We start from the raw sequence: 24,003 nt of genomic DNA, 5'->3' as shown, positions 1-24,003 counted from the left end.
ACACCATGTCTGTGATACTCCTGTTGGCTCTGAAACCACGTTGACTTTCAGGTAGAATTCCTTCTGCTATAGTGGGTATTAGTCTGTTCAAAAGTATTCTTGCCAGGATTTTGCCAGCAATGGAGAGCAGAGTAATACCACGGTAGTTTGAACAGTCTGATTTAATACCTTTCTTCTTATACAAAGTGATGATGACTGCATCTTGAAGGTCTGATGGTAGTTCGCCTAGTTCCCAACAGCGTACCACAAACTCGTGAAATTTAGCATGGAGTGCAAGGCCCCCATGTTTCCAGACTTCAGGTGGAATTCCATCAACCCCAGCTGCCTTGCTGATTTTCACCTGCTGTATGACCTTAAGGGTTTCTCCTAAAGTGGGGGCAGTATCCAGTTCATACTTCACCGGTTGCTGTGTGATGTACTGAATAGCTGAGTCTTGGACTACATGGCTAGTACTGAAAAGAGTCTGAAAGTGTTCAGACCATTGATTCAGAATGGAGGTTTTATCTCTTAGAAGCCTTTGACCATCAGCGCTGAATAGAGGGCTTTGGACTTGGTATGTAGGCCCGTATGCTGTTTTCAGGGCTTCATAGAATCCTCTGTGATCACCCGTGTCTGCACATAATTGAGTTTTTTCAGCTAGACTGATCCACCACTTTTTCTGTATGTCACGGAGTTTCTGTTGGAGCTTGCTGCATGCAAGACAAAAGGCTGTATTTCTTGTTTGACAGGATGGCAGTGCAAGGTGTGCTTGGTGGGCGGTTCTCTTCTTCCTCAACAATTTTTGGATCTCTTGATTGTTTTCATCAAACCAGTCCTTGTTCTTCTTGAGGGAGAACCCTAAGGATTCTACAGAGGACTGCAGGATGCTGGTTTTAATATGGTTCCAAAGTGTTTCAGGAGAGGCATCTATAGAGTCTATGGAATGGTTTTCGAGCCTAGTTTGAAGATTTGCCTGGAATCTGTCTCTCACTGTGGCTGATTGGAGATCATTAACTTGGAGTCTCCTCCTTGGGATACTGCCCCTTTTAGGTTTGAATTTAAGACTGAAGTTAAGTTTGCAGCGCACAAGTCGGTGGTCTGTTTGGCATTCTGCACTGGGCATCACGCAGGTATGGAGGACATCGCGGACATCTCTCCGTCGCACCAAGACATAATCGATGAGATGCCAATGCTTAGATCTGGGGTGCATCCAGGTTGTCTTCAGAATATTTTTCTACTGAAAGATAGTATTAGTGATGGTGAGCTGTTGTTCCGCACAGAATTCTAGCAGAAGTCGAGCATTATCTTTGCAGTTTCCAACACCATGCTTGCCTAAATTCCTTTCCATGCTTCAAAATTCTTTCCTACTCTGGTGTTGAAATCACCAAGGATAATGATCTTATCATCTGCAGGAACCTTTTGGGTAAGGCAGCGCAGGTCGGTGTAAAATTTATCTTTTTCGGCAGGGTCAACTTGGAGAGTTGGGGCATATATACTAAAGAGGACAACGTGTTGCTTGTTGTGTAGTGGAAGGCGTAGGGAGATAATGGGGTCAGAATGACCTGTTGGCAGATTTTCGAGTTTAGGAACAATAGAGTTTTTAATCATTAAGCTGACACCTGAGAGATGTTTTTCGGTTCTGGGCTTACCTGACCAAAGGAGTGTGTAACTGGCACCATGTTCTCTAAGGCTGCCTCCCTCGTGAAGGTGAACTTCACTGAGAGCAGCAATGTTGATGTTGAGACGTGACAGTTAATGGGCAATTAGGGCAGAACATCCCTCAGGACGTCTGCTATCTGCAGAATCGAGCATGGTTCTGATGTTCCAGCATGCTAGAGTTAATTTGGGTACACCTTTGAAGGCAGGTGTATGCCTTTGTCTCTTAAACTTTCTTTGAGTGACTGCATTTGTAGAAGGTGCCCTTTGCAAATGTGGGTAAGGCTTTCGAGCCTGCGCAATGGATTTTTTAGGTGAGACGCAGTATGCGTGGAACTGAACCGACCCTTTAATCCTAAGGTTCATCTGCCAGGGCTGAGCGAGCTTGGACAGTGGCAGCGAGGTCCTCAGGATGTAGGTTTAAATAGAGTGACCTTCTCTTAGATGGATGGCCTCACAGGGCTAAGCGAGCTCCATCTGCCCGGGTTTGGAATTAGAGTTTTCCTTCTCCTCTGTGTGCTCCGAGGCTCCCCCTCCCATCTCCCACGAGGGTGTAGTCCATGCCGGCAAGGCTCCCCCTCTCTCTCTCCTTTCCGCACCCTCTTCCGGGCCCATGCACCTGGGCCCGGGCCACGTCGCATGCCACTCAGGGATATGCATCCTCCAAAAGCCTACTGCTCCTAGGAAAGCCTGTGTTTCCTTCTTGCTGGTCGGTGGAGACACTGTGATCTTGTCAATGACTTCTGTCAGGATCTGACGATGTCCGTCTTGCCACTTCACTCCCAGGAACTGGATCTCTCGGGCAGGTCCCTTGACCTTACTCTTTTTGATGGTGAAACCGGCTCTCAGGAGACTCTGGATGATTTTCTTTCCTTTCTCAGAAACCTCCTCTGCTGTGTCCCCCCATACAATGATGTCATCAATGTACTGTAGATGTTCTGGAGCCTCACCCTTCTCTAGTGCAGCCTGGATCAATCCATGGCAAATTGTGGGACAGTGTTCCCACTCCTGGGGCATTTGGTTCCAGGTGTACTGCACACCCCTCCAGGTGAAAGCAAACTGCGGGCTACACTCTGTTGCTAAGGGGATGGAGAAGAACGCATTTGCAATGTCAATTGTGGCACCACTTTGCTGCCTTGGACTCCAGTTCATACTGAAGCTCCAACATGTCTGGCACGGCAGCACTCAGCGGTGGGGTAACTTCATTCAAGCCGCAATAGTCCACAGTCAATCTCCATTCGCCATCAGACTTGCGCACAGGCCAAATGGGGCTGTTGAAGGGTAAGTGGGTCTTGCTGACCACTCCTTGGCTCTCCAGTTCACCGATCATCTTATGGATGGGGATCACAGAGTCTTGGTTCGTTCGGTATTGCCGATAATGAACTGTTGTGGTGGCAATTGGCACCTGCTGTTGCTCAACCTTCAGCTGTCCCACAACAGGAGGATTCTCTAAGAGGCCAGTCAATGAATTCAACTGTTTAATCTCTTCTGTCTCCACAGTAGCTATCCCAAAAGCCCATCGATGTCCTTTTGGGTCTTTGAAATACCTACTCCTGAGGTAGTCTATGCCAAGGATACACGGGGCCTCTGGATCAGTCATGATGGGGTGTCTATGCCATTCCTTCCCGATCAAGCTTACTTCAGCTTCCAGTGCAGTCAGTTGTTGGGATTCCCCTGTCACCCCAGAAATAGAGATGGATTCTGCCCCTACATATCTTGATACTGTCAACTAAAGCCTTATATCTTTGTGGGTCTGATGTGCCAGGCCACCAGATCCACACAGTCCAATAGACCCAATTGTCCCTCTCATCTACCTGGCTAGAGGCAGGGCCCTCCTAGTTCTGGTCATGGTACTCATCGCTCTCTTCCTGTAAATATGACCTGGAGGTCCCTTTAAGAGGATCGGACTTAACATCATCACTCATACCATCTGGAGTCTTGCCCACAAGAGACCGGAGCAGCATTTATCCTTGAAGAGTTCCTTGTGGTACTTGTTCCTCTTTTCAATTCACGTACCCGGGCTGCTAAGGAAGAGGTGGGGTTTCCATCCCACTTCCTCATATCTTCTCCATGCTCATAAAACCATAGATTGCCTTGAGGAGTGTACCCTCTCTCCTTAGCTGGGGGATGCCTGCTCCTGCTAGCAGACACTCTCATTTGTCCTGGCGAGATATGGAAGATTCCTTCCTTAAATTCCTCTCTTTGCTTCTGGTGGCCCTCTTCAATTTTCTCTTCCTGGCTTTGGACGTTTTTGGCCAGTTTGGTTTCCACAGATGAGACATGGGCTCATAATGGGGCAGTGACAGTGTCTTCATAAATCCTGAGTTTACTGATCAACGCGCTCACCTTGTCCTCTCCCTCTCTCCATTGCAACGTTGCTAAGTTGAGGGAATACATTTCTGGCCTGAGCTGCGCAAATTTTAACCACATCTGGGATGTGCACTGAATGCTGTCTGGACTTTTAGGGAATCTTTCATCCTCTGAAAAGATCATCTCCAGTACAGCTAATTCTCTCAAGCATCGGACACCTTGTTCCATCATGTTCCACTGTCCTTGCTGTACATGGAGGTCCTCCTTACAAAGATATCTCTCCCTCACACTTGACAACAGTTGCCGCCAGAGGCTGAGAGTTTCCTGCCTCTTTCCAATCCCCTGAATCTCCTGTGCAGGTCCATTGACCTTGCTTTTCTTTATGGCAAAACCAGTTTTCAGAAGAATCTGTATTATTCTTTTATTCTCAAACACTTCTTCTGCCTTGTTGCCCCATACAATGATGTTGTTGATGTATTGTAGATGTTCAGGGGCATCACTCTGTTCCAGTACAGTTTGGATTAGTCTGTGACAGATGGTAGGTTTGTGTTTTCACCCCTGGGGCAGTCAATTCCAGGTGTATTGGGCACCCTTCCACGTGAAAGCAAACTGTGGTCTGCACTCTGCTGCCAAAGTAATTGAGAAAAATGCATTGGTTGAGTTGCCTAATACAGGCAACTCCTGGCATGCCCCTGTCATTCCAGAGATCCAGATAGGTTCTGCATTCCTGTGCCTTGATGGCATCAGTGTACACTGTGCACCAGTATCTACTAAACCTTTATACTTCTGTGGATCTGGTGTGCCAGGCCATAGAATCCACACAGTCCAGTATGCCCAGTTATCCCTTTCCTCCTCCTGGCCAAAGACAGGGACCCTCTATTCCCATTCCTGGTCAGAGTATTCACTGTCTGACCCTTGCAGTGCCAGCCCAGAAGTCCCCTCACCAGGATCAAGGGAGGTGATTTCAGTCCTTCTATATCTGGGAGATCGCTGATTGCCTTCTTGTGTCTCTATAGCAATGACACTGACAGCCTTCTTGTGTCTCTATAGCAACTACACTCACACCCTTCTTGGCTGGCCCCTTTTTAAGAGCTCTCTTCCCTCTCAGTTCACATACATGGGCTTCCAACTTAAAGGTGGGGTCACAGTCCACTTGCTCATGTCTTCCCCCTGGTCATGCAGAAAGAACCAGAGTTCACCACGTGCCCTGTGCCTGCGGCTTCCTTTCCCTCTGACTGGGGCAGGAGAGGACCCATCTCCTGGGCTGCCCCTAAGAGATGAGGTGCTGGCCCGTAAGGATGTGAAAGTACACAGTTTCTTCTATGTTTCAGATCCAAGATGATGTCACCTCTACAGCTGGTGTATCCATTTGCGGGTAATACAATGCTACCAAGCTGTTGGAATATGATGCAGAGGCGCTTTGAATCACCTTCCTCCATGTGGCTTGTGTGCAAAGGACATCCTCTGAATGTTATCATTTTTTTAGATCACCGTAGATGACTTCCAGCACTGCTAATTCTCTCAAGTACTGGATACCTTCGTCTGCAGTGGTCCACTTTCCTGTGGAGTTCACAAGATCTTCCTTGAATGGATACCTTGCCCTCACACTGGAGAGGAGCCATCTACAGAGACTCCAAATTGCTACCTCTTTTCCAATTCCTCTTTCCTGATCTCTTGCAAGGGATCCCAGCTGTTGGGCTTCATGACCTTCCAATTGCTGACTATTGGCCCCATTATCCCAGCATCAAAGCAGCCAGGTAGGAATCCACTCACCTGGCTAGTGGCTGTAATCTTTCTGCAAGCCTCGAAGTTCTGATGAGGTCAGGGACTGGCTAACTTCAGTTTCCTGTTTGATTTGTCTTACTCCTTTCTTCAATTTCTTTGTTGAAGGACTGGCTTCTTGATCAGACCCTTCCTTTCCTGATTTTCCTTCTTCTTCTCCTTCTACTTCTTCCAGCCTTTCTAGTTGATGACATGGACCTGTAGTTCTCCTTATCCATTTTTTCTTTTTCTCTACTGGGGCAATGACTGTAGTTGTTGTGGTTTGAGTCCCTATCTCAGCCATAGTGTCCTCCACTGCAGTTTGGGTTTCCTTTCTCAACCACAGTCCTCTGAGAGTACTGAACTGTGGCTCGATAGGCACAGGCCAGGCCCCAGTACAGGGCAAGAGGCTGCTGGTTTTCATTGGGGTAGGCAAGGCACCCTTCCATCAGGTGACATGTCAGTTTGACAGGGTTGAATACCTGTTCAGGTGTAAAGTCCCAGGTAATGGGAGGTGATAACCACCTTAGGAACCTGCCCATATCCTTTCACACACCCTGCCAACTGGGAACTAGATGCCTCAGGGCACATTTCAATATATCCTCACCTAAAATTTATTTTCTCTTACACCAGGATGACAGAAGATTCCATGAACTCCATAGTGTGCCAACAGTATTATTGATAGTATTAAACAGTTCATGTAAGGGTGAACAAGGACGATGGGAGCCTGCATTATAAAACCATCCACATCAATCCTGGATAGGGAGAGGGAGATATATTCCCTCATCCTCTCTGCACGATAGCTCCCCCAGCACAACAAGGCCATCAATAGAAGGGCAAAGTACAGAGACATTATTTGTATTAACATGTTCCCAAACTCAGCAAAATAAAGAGGTAAGCAGTGCAGCTGACAAACTCTGTGTCCCCCACAGGAGCTTGATACTTAATAACTACTGCTATATAGCATGCTTAATATATAACTGCCACTGTCTCACCCCACACTGGGCACCAAAAAGGACTGTGGTGGGTTGACCTTGGCTGGATGCCAGGTGTCCAGCAAGCCACTATCACTCCCCCTTCTCAGCTGGACAGGGAAGAGAAAATAAGATGGAAAACAACTCATAGGTTGAGATAAGGCAGTTTACTAAAGCAAAAGTTTGTGCGTGCACAAGCAAAGGGAAAAAAACATTATTTTATTCTCTACTTCCCATCAGCAAGCAATGTCCGGCCACTTCCCAGGAAGCAGGGCTGCAGCACGCATAGTGGTTGCTCTGGAAGGCAAACACTGTAAATAAAGAATGCCTCCCCTTCCTCCTCCTTCCCTTAGCTTTTATATCTGAGCTGACATCATATGGTCTGGGATATCCCTTTGGTCTGTTTGGGTCAGCTGGCCTAGTTGTGCCCCCTGCCAGGATCTTGCCCACCCTCAGCCTACTAATGGGAGTCGGAATGTTGGAAGGACAGCGCTGATGCTGTGCCAACACTGCTCAGCAGTAGCCAAAACACTGGTGTGTTATCAACACCTTTCTAGCTACCAGTGTAAAATGCAAAGCACAGAACTGTGAGGGCTGATATGGGGAAATGAACACCATCTCAACCAGACCCAATATAGCTCCTTACTGAGAGCAGGAAGGAGTAGGATCAAGCCCTTTTTGAGTGTTCAAGTGTTAGGCTTTTCCTCAGGTCATAGATGAGAGAGTTTTATGCATGCTTCATAGGAAAGTTATATTTAAAAAAAGATATCTCCCATACAATTTTTTTGAGACCACCAATACATATCTCATTTACTGGAAATTACCCTGAAATAGAACCGGATAAGTTTTAACAAACCTTCTTTTTTTGAGAGAGGGCACTCTTGGGAGCATGCTATGATTACTTAAAAACCAAAGGGAAAGGCAGAGGGAGGATACTGCTTCCTACAACACACTTTTCTTTAAATAGAAGAATACTCCATCAGTTTTGGACTTTGAGGGAATGTGGCTTTATATTATTTCCATTATAAATAGTTAATGTATAACACCTTACTTGTAATATCCATGCTAGATTTTATGCGTGCAGTCTGTTCAAGTTTAATACTGATACAGAATATGTAATTTGTTTGTATTGCTTTGTATCTATACCTCTGACTTTATGCTTGAACTAAAAATCAATGTCATGTTTACATAAAATCCAAAAGAAACACACAAATTCTTCAGTGCTAAAGTATTGAGAGCCAAATCTGGGTCTTTATGTTGGGAAAACAGAGATAGGTTTAGGTCTGATCTTCAGAGAATAGTTTGAGACCTTGGTTCAACAGGGTGCTTGGTGGAGTAGTAGCTGAAGTGAAAATCTTTCTTATGGTATACCATACCTTCTTACAATATAAGGTAACCCAGGTCTTTTACCTTGCGCTTTATCATGCCAAGTGGAAATGCACACTTCTGAAACAGTGCACGTGTGTCTCAGTCATTATTATAAATCTGATATGCTGTGTATCAGTAACTGCAGCAGTTTCCATCTCCAAAGAGCTACACAAACATAGCTGCCCTACAAAATTGCTTGAGTTGAAGCTTTAGCATCAGCTCAGCGAGGGGAGAGGTGAAAGCAATGAGGTTAAGTAACTTATGTCAGTGAATTGGTGGCAGAGTTGGAATAGCAAAGAGGGCTTGTAAACTAGCTCCTTTTGATTTTATTTGAGATGAAAAGGATATGAATGAAAGAAAAGGTTCATCATATTTGTAATTAAAGCAAATTCTTTAAGTTATATTATTTCTCAGATGATGACTTACTTGATTAATGAAAGGGTATTGATAATAAGATATGGTATTTGATTTAATAATGTAGACCTCCTTTTTTTTCCTTCACAGGTTTCCACTTAAGTGGCACAGTGACAGACCCTGCAATGCAATCAGAGCCAGAAACTCTTTGCAATGTATCTATCAGCTTTGATCGTTGCAAGATTACCTCAGTGACCTGTAGCTGTGGAAACAAGGACATATTTTACTGTGCCCATGTTGTGGCACTCTCTTTATACCGGATCCGCAAGCCAGATCAGGTCAAACTGCATCTTCCCATTTCAGAGACACTGTTTCAAATGAACAGAGACCAACTACAAAAATTTGTACAGTATTTGATCACAGTGCACCACACAGAAGTTTTGCCAACTGCTCAGAAATTAGCAGACGAAATTCTTTCTCAGAATTCGGAAATCAATCAAGTCCATGGTAAGTTTGATAGTTGTTCTTCCTTTTGTTTCATTCCCTCTCTGGTTTCTGAGGTCTTTTCTTTTGTGGCACTCACAAGTGTGACCTCCTGAGGTCCCTTCCAACCTGAATTACTTTGTGCTTTTTATGGTTGTCTCAGTTTAACGAGACAGAAATATTCCATTAGGAGGGTGGGATATGGGAAAAACAACTGAGCTCCTCCCTCCGAGTAATTACAACTTTGAAATTAAGAGGCTCCAGCTGAAAGGTGTGGGAAAGAAAAATAACAGCTCTTTACTAAAGAATATATATATATAGGTAACACAACAAACAAACAAGCAACAATCCCATAACCCAACTTTCACTGAAAACAATTAAGTACTTCTTTGCCTTTCAGCGCAGTTATAACCACACCCATCAGGGGACGCTGGCACCTCGGGAGGCAGGGGCTGCAGTGCCTCACTATCGGTCACCAGGGGGCGCTGTTGGGCTCCAGAGGAGCGGAGGATGCAGTTGCTCTCTGATGGTTGGCAGGGGGCGCTGTTGGGCTCTGGCAGCCGCTGCGTCTGTGGGCCCACGCGCCCAACGGGGACTCCCACCGAAGGCGGAAAGGAGGAGGGGGGAGGGTCATTCCTCCTTTGGACTCACGCTGTCATAGACTGGCTCCGGCTGGAATTCCCCTTCCTCTTCAATGGGTATAAACTGCCACTGGCACGGAGAAGGAGGGGGGAGGAAGAGCAGCCTTTCCCCTCAAAAGTTCCTCCGCAGATGGTATCAGCTTCTCCAATGAAATCTGAGGCAAGTCCGGGCCGTGGGCAGAACACGGCATGAGGGAACAGAGGCGAACCGGGGCCAAAGGCAGCTAGATGACTTGGCCAAAACCAAAATGAACCCCGGAGCTCTTCTCTTCCCACATCCTCCCTGAGTCAGGGCAAAAGTCAAGTGCTGTCCCCAGCAGAAAGAAAAAAAAACAAAGGCAAAACAACCCCCAAAACCCAAGCACCTCCCAGCAAAAAGAACTGCCAGCCTCCTAATCCCTCTTCTCTCTCTCTCTGCAACTGCCACTTTTGCCAAAACCACATAGCAAAAATCTACCTTCCCCCCTTGCCTTGGTGAGAGGAAAACAAAAGAGCTCTGCTTCTTGCAGAGAGCAGCCATTAGCATGTCAGTAAGAGTCGTTAAGGTCTAAGCCGAGCAAACCCTAAAACCTGAAAACTCACTCCACCCCAGCCAAGTGGTTGGTGTGAAAAAATTCACCAGAAGCTAATGAAAAAGAAACTATAACAATGGTGTTTACATTATGGTCTTGTGGTCAGTTCATCACACTTTGTTTCTGCTGCTGCATCCTCCTCAGGGGGAGGACTTCTCACACTCTTCCCCTGCTCCAGTGTGGGGTCCTGCCACAGGAAACAATTCTCCACAAACTTCTCCAATGTGACTTCTTCTCACGATCTACAGTTCTTCATTAACTGCTCCAGTGTAGGACCCTTCCACAGGCCGCAGTCCTTCATGAACAGATTGCTCCAGTGCGAGTCCCGAACAGGGTCACAGGTCCTGACACCAAACTTACTCCAGCATAGGCTCCTCTATTCACAGGGTCACAGGTCCTGCCAGGAGCCTGCTCCAGCACAGGCTCCCCATGGCGTCACAGCCTCCTTCAGGCACATGCTCTGGCATAGGGTCCTCCATAGGCTGTAGGTGGATCACTGCTCCACCATGGACCTCCATGGGCTGCAGGGGGACAGCCTGCTTCACCATGGTCTTCACCACAGGCTGCAGGGGAATCAGCTTCAGTGCCTGGAGCACCTCCTTCCCCTCCTTCTTCACTGACCTTGGTGTCTGCAGAGTTGTTTCACTCCTCTCTTCTCTAGCTGCAATTGCTTCTGTACAATAACTTCATTTCTTAAATATGTTATCCCAGAGGTGCTACCACTTTCACTGATGAGCTTGGCCTTGGGCAGCAGTAGGTCCATCTTGGAGCTGGCTGGCATTGGCTCTGTCAGACATAAGGGAAGCTTCTATCAGCTTCTCACAGAAGCCACCCATGTATCCCCCCCGCTACCAAAACCTTGCCACACAAACCGAATGCACCCATAGAAGCTACTGTGGAAAAAATTAACTCTATCTCAGTCAAAACCATCACACCAGTCCTTTCTTTACATTTTATCTTATTAGCACTGACTGCTTCACAGTAGTTGCTGTTTTCCTTTGATGCTGTGCACTACTGAACAGTTGTTATATTTTACCCAAGAGTTCTGAAATTAAATACAAGATGAAGTGACTTATGTCTGAACTTTGAATCATTTGGAAAATCAAAGGCATAATATTTTGTAATAACTAATATTATCAGCTTTGTTTCTATGTAATTAATGTTTAGAATAATTCTGAGCACACTAAGTTTATAAAATCAGTTACTATTCTGTTGTGAAGCAATGTACAGCATTATTGGTTTCTAGCTTGGACCATTCAATCTTTCCATAGTACACATGCTTTTTAGTCGTAATTGTTTTCCCATATCCTCTTGACACTGCCATGAGGTGACATTTAATAAAAATTAACCTACATTTCACTTGTATACTTAAATCCATAAGATTTTTATAAAATTAAGTTTAAAACATTCGGTATGGCTGAGTAAATAATGTGGCATGGTTTCATTTGAAGATTAAAACAACTCTTGTGATACTTCAGAAATAAGGACCGGGGAAGCAGTTTACTTTGAAGAGGTTACATTCTGCCATCATATTAACTAAAATTTAAAATCATAGAATCACAGAATCATTAAGGTTGAAAAAGACCGCTAAGATCATCTAGTTCAGCCTGTGACCAATCTCAACCTTGTCAACTAGACCATGGCACTGTATTAGGGAGGGTTCAAGACATACTGAAGCTTGAAAACCCAGACACCGTTGGAACTCAATAAAGCAGATATTTATTACAAAAAAGGTGGCTAAGAAAAACGGGCACTCTGGAGAAGGGGAAAACCAAAGAGGAAAGTACGACACCCTACTCACTTAGGTGCCATTTATGAGATGATCTTACCCACTCCATAATACTATAAAATCCTCTGCAGCAGTTCCGGAGGGTTAGCAGGCTCCCACGATAGCAGGCCAACCCGAACCAAAAAACCTGTCTGCTTTTATACAGTCAATGAGCACCTCTGCCCAGGAAGGCGTGGCCAGTACCGCCCCACCAGAGGTTCTCAATCCCACCCTCTTGGTTATGTAAGTCCATCCCTTCAGCTCATGCGTGAGAACTTTGGAAATCCCCTAACGCATGTGCAGTATGCTTTGGGGGTCTTTTCTAATTGAGTCGAGGGTCGAGCCTTCCTCCTCTCCTCTTCACTTTCTCCTTCAAATGCCCTTGACAGACAATGAACCAATAGTAGAACACCAATTAAAATGGTTTATACAGAAGTTCTCCCTCCAAGGACGAATTCTCTGTTTTATCAGTGAACTTGGCAGGGAGAATATAAACTATTACAGATGGCTGGGGCCAAACACAGACCAAAAAATATCAACATTCCCACTACAGGCACTAAGTGCCACGTCCAGTCATTTCTTGAACACCTCCAGGGATGGTGACTCCACCACCACCCTGGGCAGCCTGTTCCAAAGCTTAACCACACTTTCAGTGAAGAAATTCTTCCTGATGTCCAACCTGAACCTCCTCTGGCACAGCTTGAGGCTATGTCCTCTTGTCCTATTGCTAGTTGCCTGGGAGAAAAGACTGACCCCCACCTGGCTACAACCTCCTTTCAGGTAGTTGTAGAGAGTGAGAAGGTCACCCCTGAGCTTCCTTTTCTCCAGGCTAAACAACCCCAACTCCCTCAGCCTCTCTTCATATGACTTATTCTCTATCCCCTTCACCATCTTCATTGCCCTTTTCTGGACACGCTCCAGCATCTCAATGTCTTTCTTGAAGTGAGTGGCTCAAAACTAGACACAGGACTTGAGGTGCAGCCTCACCAGTGCTGAGTATAGAAAGACAATCACTTCCCTAGTCCTGCTGGCCACACTATTTTTGATACAGACCAGGATGCCATCGGCCTTCTTGGCTACCTGGGCACACTGCTGGCTCATGTTCAGTCACTGTTACCAACACCCCCAGATCCTGTCTGCTGAGACACTTTCCAGTCACTCTTCCCCCAGCCTGTAGCGCTGCATGGAGTTGTTGTGACCCAAGTGCAGGACACTTTGCCTTATTGAACCTTATTTTGCCTTATTGAATTTACTGTTGTACCCTGAGTAGTTTGCAATATAGGCTATTCTTAGCCTATTTTAGTCAAAGCCCCTTGCTTTGCTTCGCTTCTATTTACTTTTAAAGTTTAAGTTCTTTATATATGACACCAGTTCTCGAATGCAGTTGCTAAGTTTGAAAGTAGTTGCTTTTAAAATTGCTATTTAATGGAAAAATGATTATTTTTTTTAAATGCTGCTGCTTTTTACAACTTGGGAGTTGATTACATTTAACATGTAACCTGTTATAAATATAAAAGGCTGTTGCCCTGTTTTCAAAATGTATTTGGGTGTTCAGTGTTACAAAAAAATTGTGCACAGTATTCTCGCTTTTATTACTAAGATTGCAATTTAGTAATTTTAGTAAAAGAGCATTAGTATGTATGTATGGCTGTATCTATATACTGAGTATAAATACTTTATTTACTGTATTTAACTGTAAGTACATGACGTAAAACCTATTTCAAAAACCACTCATGACAGAAGCTAACAAAGCCAAAGGTTGGAGAGAGGGAGATTTAATACGTTAGTGTAAGTAATACCCTCAGTTTACAAGTGGGGAAAGGGATTTGGTCTTGGTACCAAACTGCATTGCAGAAATTAAATTCAGCAGTTTCATGAAGAACTGTTGCCCGTGGAGATGGACTCACATTGGAGAGGTTCGTGAAGGACTGTCTCCCGTGGAAGGGACCCCACGGGAAGCAGGTGAAGGACTCCTCTCTGAGCAGCAGCAGAAACAACAACTGACCGTAACCCCCATTCCCCATCTCCCTGCACCACCAGGGGGGAGGAGGTAGAGTTTGGACAGAAGGAGGGGTGGGGGGAAGGTGTTTTTAAGATTATTTTACTTCTCACTCTTTTGCTCTGACCCTGTTAGTAATAAATTCAATTATTATCCTCACTTTGACTCTGTTTTGCCTGTGATGGTGATCAGTAAGTGACCTCTCCCAACTCTTCTCTCAACTCATAAATCCTTCATTGTTTTTTTTCTTTCCTCTGTCCAGTTACAGGGGGGACAGAGAGAGTCGTTTTAGCGGGTACCTGGCATCCAGCCAGGGTCAACCCACTACGGCTGCCCATATTCCTCTCCACAGTCAAACTGTCCATCTCCTGAAGCCTTGTGCTTTTTCAGGGCTGCACTGCACCCCAAGCGAGGATGCTGCCTTTGGGTTGACCCTTCAGATCTACTTGCCAGCTATTGCTAGGACTTCATTTCACAGCTCCTAAGGTAGCTCCCTTCTGCAGTCCTGTTGCTTGTTCAGATAGTTCCAGTCCCACGTCTTCAGAAGAAAAGCAGCAGTGTAGAAAATCCTCTGTGTCGCTCAAGAGTGATGTGTGCGCTAGTGGGAGAGGAAGCAGACTAGATCAATCAGTGTTCACCTTGTTGAGGAATAAAATTAGGACCAGTAGCTTGGTGTGCAGTTGCAGTGCAAGCTGAAGGTTGTGCCCTGGGTGAATGAAATGGTTGGAGCCCCAGGCAAGAAGCCATGAACAGGCACCGCCCCTTTCCCTAACAAAGGCTAAGTAGATCTGCACCACCAGCCAGTCAATCACCCAGAGACCCTGCAGAAGCCAATGAAAACGAGAAGACCCCAGACCCAAAATCACTATTGAAATGGGTGCACAGACTGTAATAACAGTCCAGGGATTGCTTTGTTTGGGGTCCCTCCCCAGGGGCACCATCTTGAGCTGTTATTGTGTCACTGCATCATAATTAAATTACTTAAAGGAACCAGCGGTCTGACAATGATGTGGTGTGCTGGTTTAAAAGTAAACAGGTGGGAGAAATGAACCCAACTCAAGAGAGATTACAAGTTACAATTTACTAAAAAAAAGATTACAATAAATACATTGAGAGAAAAATGGTTTTAACCCCCAAAGACAGATGTATAACTGAGCATCCTGGGACAAGAACAGAACAGTGTTCATTAGCCCCTGTGCTGAGCACCACATGGCCCCTCTGGGTGCACAGTAAAAGGAAAGGAAAACCTGTTGGTCTGGATGATGGTCACAGTTCTGTTGAAGTAATGAACACAGTCTTGTCGAGAGTAGCAGTCGCAGTCCTGTTGAAGTTCTGATCCTTCTCTCGATCTGATGAGTGGTACCAAAAGTCCCAAAACCCAAAGATTATATATGCTCAGGTTCAGGTGGGAATGCCCAGTGCCTCCCCCAGGGCAGGGAGTTTCACAATGGGTGATTTAACTCTGTGAGTCATGGGATATTTTTGGAGTCTTTGATGGTCTAAGTCATTGCAGCTGCCTATTGTGCCAGTCCAGTATGGCCCATTAGCAGAGATGACCCCTCAGGCTGGGTGTGAAGGTGCCAATGCCTCCCCGAGGGGAATTATCACAGCTGAGTCATTGGTGTGAAGACAAAGAAACACTCCCATAGCTTGTAGGGTTCTTTAACACCCAGTTTGTAGCCTGAGGTGTCAGGTGTGCCCTGGGCAGCTGCTGCAAACAATCCATTTATTAACGGTCCATCAGAAATGACATAGAGGGTGTAGAATACACAATTTTTGTTATACCCACATTGTGATAAACTGGTCCCAGCCCCTGTAACTAGGACATATGGGAAACCTGGGGTGGAGCTGGTAAGGAAATCTTGTCTGACTGTGTGAGTGTGGGGTGTGTAAGGAGTCAAACAGGGCACCTGTTGGCTCACTGGAGCCACCCGCTAAGAGGCTTCAGTCCCAGCAGTTAAAGTCTCAGGTGTCGCGAGTGTGACTGTCAGAGTCTCACCTAAATGGTCAGATAAGAAAGTTTCCTTAACAACCTGACTGTAAGTGAATGTAGTGAACTTGAAAAGTGCCTAGTTGAAAGATGTGGAGATGGTCTGACATGCCATCTCCTTGCCTTATTATTTCATGGCTATTGCTGAAGACTGCCAACGATGTTGAAAGATAAGTGAATTACAAACCATAGCTGGTGCCAGTTACATGTATACTGAAAGTTCTTTATACATTCTGGTTAAAAATTTTGATCATACTGAGTGTAACCTATATACGATCTTGTGAGGAAATATTGCTCTGAGTCAGTACTGTGCTGAATAGCATCATAAAGCTCAGACCCTCGTGTTGGTGTCTTAAGCTTTTACAGTCTTCTTACCCAGTGGCATAAAAATAACACTGGTGTAAGTATAGCAAAGCTGAACCCCTGGGGAAGGTATATTTGGGGTTGTGCTGAAAGAAGAGGCCTTGGTGGGGGCAGTGCTGCTGGCATGTGGCAGTGGGCTCCCTTATTCCGGTAAAGGAACCCTGTTTAAAGAATCTGCAGTAGCTGTGTTGAAATTTAGCCTTCTAGCGCAAACTGATTGATGAGCTTTTGATAAAATCTAAACAGTTATGGAAGGAATTTTGTTGTTTTCCCCAAATAGGGAAGCTTACCTGAGAAATCTTGGGCTATTTTTAGTAAAAGTTAAAAGTAGCCATACCGAGATTATTTAAAGATAAATCTCCTTTGAAGTGAGAGATAAATATGTGTGGTTTGTATATTGGTGCTTTTATATATCTCCTTTTCACAGGCCTTTTTTCTGTTTTAGAGCAATGAAATATACAAAACAATCTCCTTTGAAGTCAGGGATAAATATGTGTGTTTTTTGCAAGGTGATACTGCAAACCTGTGTCTGTTCAACACCTGCATTGCTTCATCTCATGTGGCTTGATTTCCCTTTTTATCTAGTTGTTTGAAACTGAAGATTTATCAGCATGTGTTACATGTAGCTGACTGAATGTAAAACATAGTAAAGATGGAAGCACTCACAGAAGGGCAAGTTTCCCATTCACAGAATCACAGAATCGCAGAATACGCTGAGTTGGAAGGGACCCACAAGGATCATTGAGTCCAACTCCTGGCCCTGCACAGGACCATCCCCAAGAGTCACACCATATGCCTGACAGTATCGTCCAAATGCTTCTTGAACTCTGGCAGGCTTGGTGCTGTGACCACTTCCTTGGGGAGCCTGTTCCAGTTCCCAACCACCCTCTGGGTGAAGAACCTCTTTCTAAAACAACTTCAGGCCATTCCTTTGGGTTCTGTCACTGGTCACCACAGAGAAGAGATCAGTGTCTACCTCTCCTCTTCCCCTCATGAGAAAGTTGTAGACTGTGATGAGGTGTCCCCTCAGTGTCCTCCAGGTTTTGTACCATCTTGGGCTTGATTCCCATCCTTTGAGACAGTCTTATGGTTCCCATGTGTGCTGGTTTAAAAGTTAACCAGCAGGGGAAATGAACTCAACTCAAAAGAGAGATTATAAATCAGAATAACAATTTATTAAAATAATACAATAAGTACAATTATACAGACAGACAATTGGTTTTAACCTGCAAAACCCAAATGTATAACCCAGCACCCTGGGACATGAACAAAAGTGGTGTTCCTTGGCCCCCCCCGAGTCCAAAGTAAAGGGAGAGGGGAAAAAACCTGCTGGTGGGAGAGCTGCTGCAGTCTGGTCAGAAAAATGGTGACTGCAGTCCAGTTGAGGGTGGTGGTCTCAGTCTGGTTGAGAGCGGTGGTCTGCAGTCTTCCTCTGGATCCCACGAGTGGTGGAAAGGTTCCGAAACTCCCAGTTTATATATTCTCCAGTTCAGGCGGGAGTGCTCAGTCCCTCCCTCAGAGCGGGGAATTCCATAAAAGGGTATGAGGATGCTCAGTCCTTCCCTCAGAGAGGGGAATTCCATAAAAGGGTATCAGAGCGGGGAATTCCATAAAAGGGTATGAGGATGGGAACATCTTCCTATCTCGCAGGCCTCTACTGATAACAGTTTCTGGGAAATGGCATGGAAGGCTATAGAATACACAGGTTTGGGTTACACCCATCCAGTGATGAATTGGTCCCAGCCGTTCTAACTAGGACACCATGGAAGGCAGAAGAGTTCTTTTTACATCTTCAAAGACATAATTACTTTTTAATCTAAAAAAAAATATGTGGACAACAGTGCAGTGTTCACAGCTGTAGGCTCTGATGTTGGAAGCAGTTTAGGAAGTTGCTGAGCTGGAAGATTTTTTTTTAACTCTCTTGGCAACTAGTAGACAAGACATCCCTCTGACGCTCTAAATCTTCCAGTTGTATTTTCATTGAATAAAGATTCTATCATTCTCTGCAACCACTTAAGATTCACCTACATGGCAGAGCTGCAATTGTGAAATAAAGGCTTAAATCAATAGAATCAGTGTTTCTGTACATCTGAAGAGTTGTAGCTATCTTTGCTTTTCATGTTCTCAGGACTTCTTTGAAACCAAGTTTTTACAAATCTGACCATGTAACTTTTCTTCCCTGCCAGTAGCCTTCTTTTAGTATTGTCTACGAAGGTAACATGATCTGGGATTTAAAAGTGATAGATTGTGTTATGCAATTCCACTTCTAACATCTTCTCAAAACCTAACAGAGATCGAGATTACACAGTTGGGACAAGCCCAAAATCAAAATGTCAAGTAAACTGAAGTCTTGGGCATGCTTAAAATGCCTTACATCTGAGTATGGTGATGCAATACCATGAGATGTTTCCCTGACAGTCTAGATAAGTGCTTTTCAACCTTTTCAGTTAGAATACCTTTTAAAAAATATCCAGTGAAGGTGCAGGCTTCTTCAGAAATGTGTAGATTGTTAGATACTGCAAGAACTGTTTTTATTTTTGTCAGCCTTTAGAAAAGACACAAGTGGAAAATCACTGATCTCAACTGCAAAATTTGAGTTAGAGTAACCTGTGGCCAAAGCACTTCCTGATGTAAATCCAGTCACTTCAGTTGGCACTAGGCTAATTCAGGTAGAGTTGCTCTGAATTGACTCTATGCTGATGACATTGCCTATGTAAAAATGCTCCTTCAGAAGCACCACGATCTTACACAGCTGTAACTTATTTATTATCTTAATGCCTTTAGTACTTAAAGACTGGATTTGTTTGGGGATTATTTTTTATTCTTTATTCTTTGTTTAGCTTTGCAAAGCCATCACAGCTCAAAGGCACTGAAGTGATGATTTTTCTCATGTTCATCAACAGCAGTGCTCATTAGCAGTAACTTAAACCTGAGCAAGATTGCCGAAGGTACAGAAATTACATAGGTGTTCTGGGGAGAAAGGTTTTAACATTGCAGTTGTTGAAATATTATGTAAAGTGTAATTTTCTTTGTAAAAGCATTCCAGAATAACTGCTGAGGCAGGAGGAAAAAAAACTTGATTTTAATGTTTTATTATAAATACTGTTTATTTAAATACTTTTTCATAATCTGTCATTTTTAAGTGTTTAAGACTACTGAGGAGAAATTTAGGTCTATTTTAAAGAACTTTAGATTAAAGTCAAAACATCCAAAATGGGGCAATACAAAAATCCAAAAACCTTTGCGGTACTCCTTTCCCCTGGACTCACAAACCTCTCGTTTATATAGAACATAACGATTTATCTTCTTGCTGTTTCCAGGTGCTCCTGACCCAACAGCAGGTGCTAGCATAGATGATGAAAACTGCTGGCATTTGGATGAAGAACAGGTCCAAGAACAGGTTAAACTCTTCCTCTCCCAGGGTGGATACCATGGATCAGGGAAGCAGCTCAATTTGCTTTTTTCAAAGGTATGTTGAGTACTCAAATTTCCCTCTTTTCTCCCCCCACTCCCCCATCCAGTCTGTACTTGTTCAGGTCTTACTCAAAGTCCTGTTGTTTTAAAACAAGACAAAGCCCTGGGAACATGATGGCAAGTTAATATTGCAATGGAACACAATCTGGTGTGTCTTGAGATTAGTTTAAATGAAATGAAGTAACATTTCAACTGTCTGCAGTGTTGCTGTTCTCTTCCTTCCTACCCTCAAAATGTTGGAGAAACCTGTAAAAATTATGGTTTTGTAGCAGCTTGCATAATACACCCATGGATTACTTGTGGAAGGAGTATGTTTGCAGAATTGCAATGGGATACTGAAACTAAAAATTGTTAAAATTGGGAAGGCAGACTATTTTTTTCTACTTAAAAATTTGAAATCATATATATAAATTATATTTCTTATTCAACAGAGATGGAATGTTTAACACTGCAGCATATTGTCTATACTGTGGTTTGTTTTGGTTTTTTTCAAGTTTGTATTAAAAGACTCATTTCCTAGGTGCGAGAGATGCTAAAGATGAGAGATTCAAATGGAGCTCGCATGTTGACATTGATAACAGAACAGTTCATGGCTGATCCTCGTCTGTCGCTTTGGACACAACAAGGAACTGCAATGACTGACAAGTATAGGCAGCTCTGGGATGAACTGGGTAAATGACTTCAAAATCATTTAGGTGTTCATGTGTATAATGAAGAAACAATGACACGTTTGGGATGTAAACTTTATTGTGGTACTAGGTAAAGCAAGTTAGTGTTTTCTTCAGGTTTGCTTGTTCAGTTAAGGTTGGGTAAAATTGAATTTCTGATCTACTATATGAGAAATTTAGAGTTGGAGGAAAGCATGATATGAAACAAGTATGATTGCAACAGGTTGTAAGTACCTGAGGATCTATAAAAAGAATGAAGCAAAAAGCGGAAATGTAGCTACACAACTGAGGGTAAGTATAGAAACCACTAGAGCTAAACTGTAAAGTTTAAGGAAGAAATCGATTCACAACCAGAGAGAAGTAGAAGGCAAAAAGAAAAGATTCATTAAGAGTATGAGAAGATAGCAACAAAGAAAAGCAGAATTCCATTACTGAGTAGTAAAGGAGATCAAGTAACAGAGGGCTATAACAATTAACACTGCTTTGCAGGAAAGGTCAGTTGTGACCAGATACGACTTGTACAATGGAGAGAAGAACACAGGCTGAAACGGGAAAGGAATTATTTAAATTGGTAAAGTCAGAAGACACTTGTATTTAAGTGTTCAAGAAACTCACTGAGACAGTTTTGAGCTGCTGCTTCAGAAGTTCTCAAAATCTATAGGAATTTGTGTTAGGGAGGGGAAGTTAAAAACAACTTGAAGGTAAATGTCACCAATATTTTAAAGGTGGGTAGGTGAGTGGAAAGAATAAAATAAGTAAGCACCAGCATTGTTTTCCTAAATGTAAGGTACTGGAACAAACCACTAACCAGTTTGTATGTAAGCATATAGAAGATAACAGCGATAAAAGACAACCTGAATTATTTTAAAAACAGTAGTAAGTCTTATTTGTTTCCCTAAAAGATAATTCACTGAGTGTATGAGTGAAGGAATTAATGTGTATATCTTAGCTGCAGTAAGGTTTTGGATGCTGTCTTGGAGGCTTTCTCAAAGCAAATTGAAGAGATGCAGCCTAAATGGAATTGCTTTGTGATTCATGGATCTTGGAGTAGTTACCTGTGCTGTCATTCAATCTAGAAAGACACTCCAAGTCTAGACTTACAGGAGTCTGTCTTGAGATGTGTTCTGGTCAATATTGCTATTCCTGACTTATGTGGTATGAAATATTAAAATAAATATATATACATATAAAATCAAATCAACAAAAAACAAACAAAACCCCAAAACCAAACAACCTAACCAAAAAACAAACAACTCAAAACTTACTGAAGACATCCCTTGGGACAATATGTAAACACAATGGAGAACAAAGCCAAAACCCAATGATGCTCTTGGTATATTTTAAAGGTCCAAAATCAAGCCAAATATTGCATTAAGGATATAGAAATTTAGCAGAAACTAAAGCCCCTTTGGTTCCAGCTGGTCCTCAGAGATCAGAGGGACTGGGTGCAGCTGGGCTTAATTTCTGATTAGAACCACTACAATTCCTAGTCAATTTAATTCCTTCAGTCCTGCATGAGTTGCATTAAGCCAATGCTTAGATTTGTCCAGTAAAATTATATAACATCATTCAATTCTGGAATGCCATCAACTGGGGTGTGAAAATTGATTTCAATACCCACCCCACCACAGTTCCAGCTGTCAGGTGTTGCCATTGGTTTTCTGATTCCCTTTTGATTTGTCCCCACACAGCCAGTGAAAGAGGTTGCTTCCTCCAAAGGGGGCAAAGTGTTAATAGTCCCAGCATGTGTTGGTGTTGCCAACCCTCTATTAATGTCAGTAGACCATGTTCCATCACTGCTAACCCATACGGTGTGCCCCATGAGGGTATACTTAGTTCTGAACAAATTATGTCAGGCTCAGTATCATTGTTAGTCAAATGAGACCAAGTGTCATTGAGTGGGGTGATATAGTTTCAACAAATATAACCTAATCTGAGAGCTTGAGATGCTGGGCCCAATCTCTGAATTTCAGTTTCATTGGAGTTGCAATTGTAAACTCTGGTACAATTCCAGTTATGATATTTCGGGCTGTTTGAACAAGAAACATTAAAATCTGTGTCCAGAACATCAGCCTGTATGGGGTCATCTGGTAATCCAATCATTCCTTCCCAATCAATGCACCAGTTGGTAGGTTGCATATAATGCAGTCACCGCATTGTGGCCCTCCCCACACCCTTGGAATATGCATTTCCCATAGTGTATCAGTACGTGTATCCTCAGGAGGAAGATAAATTATCTCAATTGTGTCACTATTAGTCTCGAATTTCAATGATGGCTTAGTGATGTTACAGTTCCATATAGTTGTATTATTGTTGGCCCACTTTAAAACATTTTTTCCTTCCTCAGTTTGCCAAGTCAGATTTGTGTGGTTTTTCCACATAACCTCACAAGTTTTGGTCAAATCCATAGTGAATATTCCCCAAGTTACTGGTGAGTTGGCAGATGGAGGAAAAGGTAAACATGTGGTGATTTGACTAACATTATGTGTACATCCAAAAGCTTGGATTTACTGCAACATAAGATTTGAAGTGATACCTGAACTTCTGTCTATTGACAGTAAGAAGAATAAACAGTATTTTACCTGCATTATGATAAGAATTTCAGTTTCCAAATTATCACAAAACCAAAGAGTATAAGTACCAACACCAAAACCACCACTAGTCCTTGCAGGCACTGTATATGACAGTGCTTCATTCCACATGCAGTTCATCCTGTTAAGACAAAAAGTGGACAAATGCTCGATCTTGTTGTTAACTGGCAATGTTAGGTTGAATTGCCACCTAGTATCGCTCATGCCAGAAGGCTCGCAAGCCTTCTCAAGATACGAGTATCTCACTTCAGCATCACTGAAAGAGTGGGAGCTAAACTCCAGTGGTCTTTCTGGACCTTGTGGCTCCTTTTGCCAAAGGTTACAATGAGAGCTGTGCTCACTGAACCTCCATTCTACGTGGATAGGGTCAGTCAGGTGTATAGGGTTAAGCTGTTGGAACAGCCTCAGTTCTCTTATTAACAATTTTAATGCATTTGGGTGCTGTTCCATCCATTCCCACAATTTTCCTTTTCTGAGCAGACTGTATAAGGGATGGGTAATAATAGAAAATCCAGGAATATGTTTACGCCAGTACCCTAAAGCTCCCAGAACTTCCTATAACTTCTTTACACTAGATGAATTCTGCCTGTACTCCATTTTTTCCAGGGTGTCCAAAGGAACAGAAGCAGCTCCTTTAATCCACCAGACTCCTAAGAATTTAACTTCTTGTGCCAGTCCTTGGCATTTTGATTCCATAACTTCCAATCTCAATTCAATTAGCGTTTCACGAATGTTTTTCATTGTGTCTCTTTCTTGATCATCTCCCCCATCAGTTTGTCATCAATATATTGATATAATGTAATGTCAGGTGGAATAGGAATCTCTACTAAGACCTTAGCTAAGGCATTGTGAGAAATAATGAGAGAATGTTTATATTGTTGTGGAAGCCTATTAAAAGTGTATTGGATCCCACTCCATGTAAAGGCAAACTGTGCTTTATACTGTTCAAGGAGGGGAATCATGAAAAACATGTCCTTGACATTTAGGGCAGCCATCCAAGCATGAGCAGTCCCCCCGTATCAGTGTCACTGTCTCAGCAATGTTTGGAACTG

At 43.5% G+C, this 24,003-nt stretch overlaps 1 protein-coding gene across 2 annotated transcripts in view; it reads left to right on the top strand.

Moving 5' to 3' along the window:
• Positions 1 to 24,003, top strand: part of LOC113960995 (zinc finger SWIM domain-containing protein 6-like) — a 203,023-nt gene that overhangs the window by 98,715 nt on the left and 80,305 nt on the right. For both annotated transcript variants that reach the window (XM_027670957.1, XM_027670958.1), the window contains exons 2-4: positions 8,553 to 8,909; positions 19,539 to 19,687; positions 20,213 to 20,363. In XM_027670957.1, coding sequence (XP_027526758.1) covers positions 8,553 to 8,909; positions 19,539 to 19,687; positions 20,213 to 20,363 — 657 coding nt within the window. The remainder of the gene's footprint in view (positions 1 to 8,552; positions 8,910 to 19,538; positions 19,688 to 20,212; positions 20,364 to 24,003) is intronic.

Source organism: Neopelma chrysocephalum, unplaced genomic scaffold (genome assembly GCF_003984885.1).
Source record: "Neopelma chrysocephalum unplaced genomic scaffold, ASM398488v2 Primary Assembly neopelma1_97010, whole genome shotgun sequence".
In the NCBI taxonomy this organism is placed as follows: Eukaryota; Metazoa; Chordata; class Aves; order Passeriformes; family Pipridae; genus Neopelma; species Neopelma chrysocephalum.
Note: the sequence above shows the minus strand (reverse complement) of the source record. Positions and strands in the feature narration are given on the sequence as shown.